Source organism: Astyanax mexicanus, chromosome 7 (genome assembly GCF_023375975.1).
Source record: "Astyanax mexicanus isolate ESR-SI-001 chromosome 7, AstMex3_surface, whole genome shotgun sequence".
NCBI classification, from domain to species: domain Eukaryota; kingdom Metazoa; phylum Chordata; class Actinopteri; order Characiformes; family Acestrorhamphidae; genus Astyanax; species Astyanax mexicanus.
In genome coordinates this window covers 8,049,027-8,060,452 of record NC_064414.1, presented here as the reverse complement: position 1 = coordinate 8,060,452, position 11,426 = coordinate 8,049,027, and the positions used below count along the sequence as shown (strand labels likewise).

The following is an 11,426-nucleotide window of genomic DNA, read 5'->3' as shown; positions in this document are numbered from 1 at the left end:
TCAGTTAAGAGAGGTGCTTAAAGAATACTTTACACACTACAACTCCAGTTAGTTTTTTGTTAGAATACAGAAAAATAAAGTAAAAAGTATATATATATATATATACATATACATACTTCGTTACCTGGGTTATCTATACTTTACTAGAGTAATATTTTTTTTAGATAACTTTCAGATGACTATTTTTTCAGAGAATATTCTACTCCTTTCATTACACCTTGTTTTTATTACGGATTTCTATCATTAAAAAAAACTATCCAGATAAATCTATCCATCTAGATAGAGTAGGGTTGCACTATAGGGCCATGTGTCCCAAGGTTTTGTCCTTAATGGCATTTTTTCCCCTTTACATGACCTTTACTTTTACACTTTAAGTATTTTTAAAAGCAGTATTTTTACACTTTTACTTAAAGAGTAAAAAGCTTGAGTTGATACTTCAACTTCTACAGAAGTATTTTAAATCCTACTATGTATAATACCTGAGTAACTCTTTGAAACTGATTAAAAAACTACAGTCCCCATCTACAAAAACTACAATCCCATGATTCCCAGCTGTTTTCTGTGTAGGGCGCTAGAGAAAGTGGGAGTTACCAAATCTAAACAGCCCCACGGATTCGCATCAGCAGTCACACGACTGCAGAGAGGCTTGTTTTTGAGGATTTCTGAATTCTCCTTGTTTTTTTTTTATTGAGTTTTTATTTGTAAAGGATCATGCTCGCTGTCGTGGTGGCAGGTTTCGGATTCGTAGCTATAGTGTTGAGACTGCTGTCCTCCCACATCAGGTAGGCACATCGCTGCGTGTGCTGAGCTTTCTCTGTATTTTAAAGCAGGATTTAAGCGCAATATATTTATATACATATTTACGCTTAATAGAAATGTATAATCCAGCGAGAATGTGCTCTAAATTGTGCTCTAATTGTAAACAGTGTGAAGCTCAGGCTCGCTGACAGGGGCCTTAGTCGGGTATATTAGATAGTAAGCATATAGCTGTGTGTTGTAATTTAGCTAATATACATCTTTTTATGTTTTTTATAAATGTATATCTCATTATACTGGTTGAGAGAGCTGGTTTTGTTCAGTTGAATGGTGCACGACCACTATAGTAACCGCCTCCGCTGAATATGATCAGTTTAGGAAGGCGGCCAATAAGATCTTCCTGGGGGCGGGGCTAATTATGCATGCACAGTGTAGGCGAAGGCTGATTGGGTGCAGAGGACTGCGTATGGTAATTATGTGTGGGTCGTACCACCTGGAGGCATGTGGGGGTGTTCAGAGGAGGTGGGCAGAGAAGGCTATAATGATGCTCTGGATAAAATATTGTATATAAAATAGTGTTTTAATAAAGTAATGACGACTTTATTACGAGACCTTAGTGAAACGTCTTAGTACATTTATTGCCACAAGTACTGAGGTTGGTTTGGCTCTATTCTTCTCATGTTAGTATAAAATTAATTGCCAAGACTGAAATTAAACAAAAAAATATTACAAGAGCTAATATAACAGAATCCTGAATTACTATTAAATGAACATGTGTAATCTTTAAACTTTGTTAAAAAAAGGAATATCATAGAAAAGATACTTAATTTCAGTAATTCAGTTAAAATGTGAAACACATTATATAGATGGATTACACACAGAGTTGTTGATGATTTTGGCTTACAGCCAATGAAAACCCAAAAATCAGTGTCTCAGAAAATTAGAATATTGTATCAGACAAATTGATACTTATGACAGTATGGGCAGTGTGCCAATTCCTGCTGAAAAATGAAATCTGCAGCTTGGACTGTGTGTCTCTCCACTCTTCCTCCAGACTCTGCTCCCTTGATTTACAAATGAAATGCAAAATTTACTGATGATCAGTGATGGTTTGGAGGGTCATGTCATCTGCTGGTGTTGATCCACTGTGTTTTATTATCAAGTCCAAAGTCAGTGCAGTGTTTTCCCACGAAATCTTACAGCACTTCATGCTTTCTTCTGCTGACAACTTTTATTGAGATGTGGATTTCATTCTCCAGCAGGACACTGCCAAAAACACTAGTTGGTCTTTTGTATTATTCTTATTTTCTGAAATACTGACTTTTGGGTTTTGATTGGCTGTAAGCCATAATCATCAACAATAAAACAAGGCTTAATAAAGATCACTCTGTGTTTAATACATCTATATAATATACGAGTTTTACATTTTGAACTGAATTAATGAAATAAAGTAACTTTTCAATGATATTTTTTTTTTTTTAAATGCACTAGTACATATATCACAATTTATCTGGCTTCCTATAATAGTACAGCCTATATTTGTAGTCCAGTAAAAATCTGCAATGCATGTGGTGTTTTCAATCAATCTACTGTAAAAATAGTACATAAATATTGTACAGTCAGGTTAATCCAGTATGAATCTGCAATGTCTTGTAGTAAAAAAGTAGTAGTTATGTAGTGAGGTTAATCCAACATGAGTCTGTAGTGTATGTATAGTGTATAATTTGACAGTAAAAACTATGTACTTCTACACACTTACAAAAAAAAACTAAAGGTTTGTTTGCAGGAAATACGCAGCAGGCGGAGTGTGTCTCTCCACAGCACGTTTGGATGGGAAAACTGCACTGATTACAGGAGCGAACAGCGGGATTGGGAAGGAGACGGCAGTGGACCTGGCCTTGCGGGGTGAGGGAGCACCCCAGCCAAACACTTCACTGTAGAAAAAAACAAAGATATAAAGAGGAGCATTGGAGAATAAAGTGTAGATGTAAAGTGTGTGTGTTATTGTGCAGGTGCACGGGTGATCCTGGCCTGTCGGGATATGGAGAAAGGTGAGGACACGGCCGCAGAGATCCGCAGGCGGGTGGGTGGGGCTAAGGTGGAGGTTCGGGAGTTGGACCTGGCTGATACCCGCTCCATCCGAGTCTTTGCACAGAGATTCCTCAGAGGTAAATTCACACACACCAATTTGTACATCACCAGTGACTGATAAAAGAAACAGGTTTCATCACAAGTTAAAATGTTTGGAACCCTTCTCCCTCAATACCTAGTGCAGTCGATTTTAGCTGTTAGCTGTTGTATCAGAATTTGCATTGTTATTGTTCTCCTCCAAACTTGTTAAGATTAAGTGGTGCAGCATTAAAGGGGAATTCCGGTGTAAAATGGACTTTGGGTGTAATGAAACATGATGATGAATACAAACCTTTGTACGAATGTTCACCCCCAGCATCCTGAAATACAGCGATTTTACTGCTAGCAGTAGTTATCATGCTTCACTACACCCCAAGTCCATTCACACTGGATTTCTCCTTTAAGGGCAGTTCGAAAAGTTGAGGTGTTTCTTCATAATTAGGAGGGTGAAGCATGTTTAGCTTGTAGCATTTTTTAATAAGGAGAATCTTAACTAGTTAGAGGGAATTAGCAAATTTAAGAGAAATTTATTAGCCCAAAGTGACTTTTCTACACAGTCATAACGATCAACTACAGTTGGTAACAGACAATGACTGCAAAGAACATGGACACTGTGCCATGTGGTCAAATTTGCAACCCAAGTCAGCCCAGTAGAGATCACTGATAGAACATTTTAAAAACTGAAGATGGAAAGACAGTTTAGAGGAGAAAAAGTGTGTGAAATAGTGCAGTGTAAAAACACTTTTCTAGATGGTTCAGACTTTCAGACCAGTTACAGAAAGTTGTGGCAGTCTTTGAACAAACCAGAGGAAAAAAGAACTGGTGTTGTGCCAAAATCCAACTCCCCTTGATGTACAGACGCATCACGCAGCAGTATGAACACAAACGCTTAGACTTGGAATGAATTAATTTACTGTAGATTAACTCATTCTGCCATGGGGTGCATGTGTACATGAAGGACAGTCAGATTCTGATAGAGAGCTGGCTTTACATGTATCAGAAGAGGCATGTGCTAGTTTTTAGCCTCCTGGTGTTGGGACATGATAGGGGGATTCATCACAACATCTGGCAAAGCAAGTCACCAAACTCTCATAACAAACATTCAACAAAATTTATATAATAATTATATTAATATTAACTGGTACCCACGTCAACAGTTAATCCTGTTGGATGTGGTTGGTCCTTCTTGGTGGTTAACGCTGACATTACCCTGAATACCGTGGCTCTTGATACATCACAAAGACTTGCTGTCTTGATCACAGATGCGGCAGCAAGACGTGCACCAACAATTTGTCCTCTTTTGAACTCTTATATGTCACCCATAATGTTGTGTGCATTGCAAAATTTTGAGCACTCTTACTCTGCTAATTGAACCTTCACACTCTGCTCTTAACTTACAAAGTGTTAACCCTCTCTTTTCACACAGAGGTCAATCACCTGCACATCCTGATCAATAATGCAGGGGTCATGATGTGCCCTTACATGAAAACAGCAGATGGCTTTGAGATGCAGCTGGGCGTCAATCACCTCGGTAAGCTTAGGGGTTGGTTTCAGATGTAAAAAAAAAAAAATTGCAATAAGTTGAAATAAATCATGTGATGATCAAATGCTTAACTATAAATGCAGTCTATTAAATGTGCTTATTGTCTGACTGATTCTTTAGTTAATGCCAGTATTTCTGATTCACACTGACTTTAAAAAGACTATGGCTGCTGGTTTACCAACTTGATGATGAATTGGTTTACATTGCTTCTTTAAAAATATTTTTTGTAGCCAATACATACATGCTTAGGTGTGAATTAATGGCAATGATATTAGTCTAACAGACTAAGCCCAGTTTAGGGATGTTAGCTAAGCATCTTTCGTTGTAACTTCTTTTGGATGATCAACTGAATCTGGGGTCAGAGGTAAATTTATATGCATTTCTGAGATTATTTAAAGCATCCTTATGGTAACTATGCTTATACAGTGCACACATTTTGACCTCCTAGTGCTTTTGTGCGATTCTATGTTCTAAAGTATGCATATCACTTGATCTCGCATTTCTCCAGTTTCAGTCAAGTGCTGAATTTGTGTCAGTGGGTTCTGATTGGACAGTGATTACATTTCTTTTTGGCAAGAATACTGCACTGCTCCTTGATGAAATGCAACCCTGTGCATTATGAATTGCAAACAAAAACAGAGCTAATGCTAACGTTCATTCTCCCAGCACACACTAGGCTAGTGTGTATTGGGAATACAGTGTTGCACTAAAGTTGAATAATTTAGAGTTTAAAGTTTAATAATTAAAGTTTAATCATTTAGCTGTGAACACCACAGCTAACACAGAGCTGCATTGTGTTATTTCTACATACTCGCCAGCACACACTGCTGACAGTCTTCACTTATAATAATCTAAATGAATTCTGAGTTTAGGGTTTTTATTGCTGTTTTATTTTTATTTTTCACTTCTTTAAATTTAGTTTTTTAAAGGAGAAATCCAGTATAAATACAGCTGTTCTGTGAAGGCGTCAGTGGTTTGTTGGAGAACGTTAGTGAACAAACTGCATGAAGACCAAGAAACTCACCAGACAAGTCAGAGATAAAGTTGTGGAGAAGTTTAAAGCAGGGTTAGGGTTTTAAAGCTTTGAGCATCCCAATGAGCACTGTTCAATCCATTATGCAAAAATAGAAAAAGTATTTTACACTTTTCAGATTTTTATTTTATTAAAAGTTAGAAAACCATATATAATTTTGTTTCACTTTACAATTATGTGCTACTTTCTCAAGGAGTGTGAATACTTTTGCAAGTATTGTATAAAGTTAGAAGAGAGTCTTGTCACAAGAATTTTATTGCTGTAGAGGGAGTCAAACCTAGTCCGTTAAGAGGAAAGACAGTGTTGTTATCCATTATGCTACGCCAAACCCAAGTGGCATCAACCTAATCAGTGCACACATCTCTTCTCCTGCTAAGGTCACTTCCTGTTAACCTACCTGCTGATTGGCCTGCTGAAGCGCAGCGCCCCGGCCCGAGTGATTGTGGTCTCGTCTTTGGCACACTACTTTGGCTGGATCCGTTTCCACGACCTTCACAGCCAGGGCAGCTACAACAGCGGGCTGGCCTACTGTCAGAGCAAGCTGGCCAACGTCCTCTTCACCAGAGAGCTTTCTCGCAGACTGACAGGTACAGAACTGACCTGAAACCTCACAAGAAACACCAACCATATACAGGGGTTGGACAATGAAACTGAAACACCTGGTTTTAGACCACAATAATTTATTGTGGTGATGGACAGTTCTGGTGGAAACAGGAGAGTTGAGGTGCACGTTGAATTCTGCCATGATTTGGGCAGACGTGGTTTTATTTCTGGGTTAGCATCTGAACATCCCTTTCAAGGTCCGCAGTTAATCCTGTTGGATGTGGTTGGTCCTTCTTGGTGGTATGCTTACATTACCCTGGATACCGTGGCTCTTGATACATCACAAAGACTTACTGTCTTGGTCACAGATGTGCCCGCAAAACGTGCACCAACAATTTGTCCTCTTTTGAACTTTAGTATGTCACCCATAATGTTGTGTGCATTGCAATATTTTGAGCAAAACTGTGCTCTTACCCTGCTAATTGAACCTTCACACTCTTACTGCTCTTACTGGTACAGTTAATGAAGATTGGCCACCAGGCTGTCTCTCTTTTTCTTTTTTGTGAAAAAAAGTGCTCAGTTGTTTCTATTTATCCCTTTATTGCTGTATTTCACTTAATTACTGGGCTCTGAAGAAAGACAGAATTTGTCTCTTGCTCATGAATATTCATATATGCAAATATATCGCCTCTGATTGGCTAACAGCACTGCAGCAGAGAATGCCTACCTGTCTTCCCCCACAGTCAATTTTACAGCTCTAAAACTCCAAAGAGTCATACAGCACTGATACTGTACAACTAAAAAATAGGGGTGTTCTAAAAACCTTTGACCAGTAATGTGCATCAACTAGAAGATGATGAATTCTTCAGTTTTAGCAAAAGCTTTCTTATTTCCGGTACCATGGTCTGTTTTCTCAAAGGCGCAAACACAGCATATTAATGGACTAAGAAATACTATGAGTTAAAATCCAGCTCTCTTTATCAGATTTCTTTATCAGATGTATGGACTCAATCTAACTCAATCTAAGAAATCAGACTATGCCTTAAGCATGACTACTTAAACATGACTACTCAGATAACTATCAGTTAACTACAGAAATATTGAATATAAAATATGAACAGACATGTAGATACACTGATCATTGATGGAAGTAGGCCAGAAGTTCTTGGGTTCTCCAGCCGTCACTGTGGAACTGGATGCTGTTGAAAGTCACTAACCTCAGACACTGTGATCTTCTGACCCCATCAGGTTCAAATGTGACAGTGAACTCAGTGCACCCAGGGACAGTGAAGTCGGAGCTGGTCCGTCACTCCACAGTGATGTCCCTGCTGTTCACACTCTTCTCCATGTTCCTGAAAACACCGCGGGAGGGTGCGCAGACCTCCATCTACTGCGCCACAGCCGAGGAGCTACAGTCCATCTCAGGAAAACACTTCAGGTAGGGATCATTCGTTATTAATTGTTGTTTATTTTCTTGTTGTACAGTATATTTAATAAAAAAATCTTGCAATACTACATTAACAACAGTCCTGAAAAACCTAAACATTAACACACACAAACTACCTCTCTCGCTCTGTATCTCCCTCTCTCGCTACAAATTATATTTTTACTGACAGTGCACTAAATATAACTTAAAACTAAAATCTAAAATCCAATTTTTCTTGTTCTTTGTGAAATACAGTAGGTCTCTCAGAGTTGTTTATGATGCTGCATATGAAACTCTTCCACAACATTTTCCTCATTGTCTGCAGTACAATGAGATCAGAAAATCAGAAAAACGAGTCGTTTAGTAAAAGCACCGTTTCTACGTCAACCCGTGAATTAGTATTCATGGTCCCGCCCACCTTGGCTCACGACCGCCCACAGCCAGTGCTGAAGTCAGGCAGCGACGCCGTTTCATCAGATAGGAGCTAACAGCACTAGGGACAGCATGGCAGTTCAATCCTGTGTTATTTGTGCAAATATCACATCAGTGTTATATGCTTTACCCAGTAATTCAGAGCTAAGTAACAAATGGTTAGAATTTGTCTATGAAACATCCCCAGCGAAGTACAATTGAGATGGGTAGGTGTATTATTAGAACAGTTATGTTTACACTAGTTAAAAGTACAAATCCAACTGTTTTGTTCCAACTGCCTGGGCGGCTCTGCTGTGGCTCAGCCAACAAAAATCCTGAGGTGGATTTTTACTTTCTGGACCTGGACTACCCACCTAGCTTTACATAGGATCTCCAATGGATTTCACATTTTACAGAGACTCTAAGACTAGGTCAGTGGCTGAACTGCACTTAGCAGGGCATTACACATGTTGTAAAGTAACATATGACATTATAAAGACTGTTATTAGTGTAAAATAAATCTATCTTTTTTAAATTTTTATAACTGTTGGCTGCCTCCTGGTGTCGCAGTGCTGTTAGCCAGGGGTGATATGTTTGCATGTGTGAATATTCAAGAGCAAGAGCCAAAATCCTATTGCCTCCCCCCAACCCCTCCACCCGGACTAAAGCACCATTATACCAGATCACCAGAGCACAAAAAAATGGCTCACATGGCAGTGATCCATACTAGAGACCACAACTAGACATTTTAAAACGGAAAAAAAAAGAAGAAATTAGACCTTTAACCTCTCTTTAGGTCAGAATGATATTAATTATCTTTCCATGTTTTTATAAAACATAATTTTACAGAACGTCTCTCTCTGTCTCTATCTCTCACAGTGACTGTGCTCCAGCCTCGGTCGCTCCTCAGGGCCGCTGTGAAGAAACGGCTCAGAAACTCTGGGATGTCAGCTGTGAGCTGCTGGGCATCGAATGGGACTGAAATCATTCCACCATCCCACCCCTCCCCCGTCTGTCCCTCGCTCCATCTGAGCCACATCAGATCACACTGTACCTCATTGTTTCACACATGTTGACTTATGTTGATATTCCCCTTCCTTATTTAAAGCCCTATAAAGCCCTGCTGGAGCTGGATTAGTTATCCCAGGTTGTGAGGAGGATGTGGGGGGTAACATATTTCTATCCAGATTTAATTGACTGATTGGCAGAAGAAAAGGAACGCATTATTTACTGCAGACAGTTATTTTAATAGAAGATGTAAGAGGAATTATTAAAATGACCTCTCTGGGTGAAACTAATCCAGCTCAGCGCCTTTACACTACACACCCCCACCCACCCCCTCAGCCACCCACTCACCCACCCTGTTCCTGTTCTACCATTTGCCAAACGCCTCGCTGTGTCTGTGAACCTGCGGCCGAGCACTCACTGCCCGACACTCAGAGGTTGAACAGCGTTCAGAAGCTACACTCAGGCTCCTGGCTTCGTCCGAAGGTGTGGACCACTGTATTAATATTTCTCTCAAGTCGTTCGTCCACTGGGAGTTCGAATGTGGATCGGAGTCGTTTCCATTTCATGACCTCCACACTGCTGCTGCCTAGAACTGTGCTGAGGTTTTTATACAGATGTGAACATGCCTTTTTACTATTGTTACATTCATGACCAGAGAACGAGATTTGATTATATTATAATAATATATTGTGTGAAAAAAAAAATCATGTTTGCAGTGTTTTTTTTTTTTTATGTTTCCACAAAAAAGAAAGAACACACTTGTGGACAGAACCTGTAGAGCTGTACTTTTGTCTCTTACACATGCTACTACTGGGCTACTGACATTCTTTACTTGCTGGCACAAACTTCAGATGGTTTAAACTATCCGAACTAAGGAGAAAAACATATGGAATAATTTAGTTAAAAAAACAGTGTTAAATAAACCAGAATGTGTTTTATAGTAGCATCGCTTGCTTAGATGACAGCTTTGCACATCTTGGCTGGATTTTCTCAGTCAGCTTTATGAGGTACAGTCACTATGAGGTACAGTCAAGCTGTGCTAAAATGATCAAAAGTTAATTACTTGAATTTCTTTCTCTTAATGTGTTTGAGAGCATCAGTTGTAAAGTTGTGAAGAGGTAGAGTTACAGGTATACAGTGAATAGCCTTATTTAAGTAATGTTCTAATCCTTATTATGGCAATGACTACTCAACTAAAGTAAAAAAAAAAAAAAAAAGTTTAGGAAAATTCAAGATTTTTGAAAGTATCCTCAAGTTCAGTCGCAAAGTCCATTAAAAACATTATGATGAAACTGGCTCTCATCAGGACCGCCCTGGGAAAGGAAGAGCAAGAGTCACCTCTGTTGCACATAATAACAATTTCATCAGAGTTACCAGCCTCAAAAACAGCAAGTTAACAGAATCTCAAATAAAAATACCTAAATGCTTCACAGAGTATTTTGGTTAGTTTAACACTTTTAAGTTACTACATGATTTCTTATGTGTTTCTATATAGTCTGGATGACTTCAGTATTTTAATTTACAATGTAGGAAGCTGTAGGTTTGTGCCCAAACCTGTGACTGCTATTCTTATTCCTAAATGAATTAATACTGAATCAAGTCAAAACTGAAATCAAATCAGAATGGGGGCCTCTGTGAATCGGAATAGAAATTGATTCTGTAAATCAGTAGTGAGACCCATCCCTAGTTCACAGTAGAGCTGGAACTTTAAAAATAGTTATTTTGAGATGTAACTGCATATTTAAAAAGCAACAGAAGTTTTTAATTTGTTGGAGTTCATTTGTATCATTTCTAACATATTTAGAGTGTTTTTTACTCAATTTTTTACTCAGTTTTTTTCAAAAACATGTATTATGCAAATTGGGCGATGACGTCATTTAGCGACTTTTAGGAGATTTTAGTAGGGGAAAAAAATCTATTAAAATCGAAAATCAGATTTTTTTTTTTTTTTTAAATCGAAGATTTTTTTGGGGGGGGCCATATCGTCCAGCTCTAATTCACAGTGTCACATGTACCAGGAATACATCACAAAAGCCATTAACACCCATGGTGGAGTGTTAAATATAATTGTTTAATATAATTATGACTAATGGCATCACAATTTAGAATGGTCTAGAATGGAACAAACAAGCCACTCCCACATTCAAAACAGGTGGCTCCATGTGCATATCCTGTGGGTGGTGTACCGTTCTTTAGCCTCTACAGACATGGCAAAAGTCATGTGAAAAAATTAATTCCCATCTTATAACATGGCAAGTCATTGTATTTGAACCTACCATAGTTAACGCTTTGTAAAAAATATATACTATATTCTGACTTCCAAGTATTAAAAAAATACACCTAGACATAAGAAGACTCTACTCGATTTTTCAGTAAACACCCTCAATGAACACCTCAGCATTCATAACAATCAAGCAAATGTAAAAGCAGAGTTATAAAACCAGACTAAATCCTGTTGCATAACTCAAACAGTAATCACCATCAAGAAGCCTGAATTCTGACTGCATTTCAGTCCATGTTTCTAGATAACAGTGAGTCATACAGTGTGAAGAACCACACAATCAAGCCTATAATCA

The 11,426-nt window shown here is 38.5% G+C and overlaps 1 protein-coding gene across 2 annotated transcripts; it reads left to right on the top strand.

The window, feature by feature from the left end:
- The first annotated feature begins 581 nt into the window (after positions 1-581).
- rdh12 (retinol dehydrogenase 12) lies at positions 582-9,568 on the top strand. 2 transcript variants are annotated; one of them, XM_007247517.4, is made up of 7 exons: positions 582-782; positions 2,531-2,661; positions 2,769-2,924; positions 4,313-4,417; positions 5,840-6,049; positions 7,254-7,443; positions 8,722-9,568. In XM_007247517.4, exons 1-7 carry the CDS (start codon positions 712-714, stop codon positions 8,822-8,824), a joined length of 966 nt encoding a protein of 321 aa, XP_007247579.3. In that variant the 5' UTR covers positions 582-711; the 3' UTR covers positions 8,825-9,568. The 2 variants fall into 2 exon arrangements, with proteins under 2 accessions (XP_007247579.3, XP_007247580.3); XM_007247518.4 differs by having other exon boundaries at positions 706-782; positions 2,543-2,661.
- The last annotated feature ends 1,858 nt before the right edge of the window (positions 9,569-11,426 follow it).

Coding starts and splice junctions, on each gene's coding strand:
- rdh12 (XM_007247517.4), top strand. CDS start 712: ATGCTCGCTGTCGTGGTGGCAGGTTTCGGATTCGTAGCTATAGTGTTG. Junction 2,662..2,768: donor AGTGGACCTGGCCTTGCGGG/GTGAGGGAGCAC, acceptor GTTATTGTGCAG/GTGCACGGGTGATCCTGGCC. Junction 7,444..8,721: donor ATCTCAGGAAAACACTTCAG/GTAGGGATCATT, acceptor TATCTCTCACAG/TGACTGTGCTCCAGCCTCGG.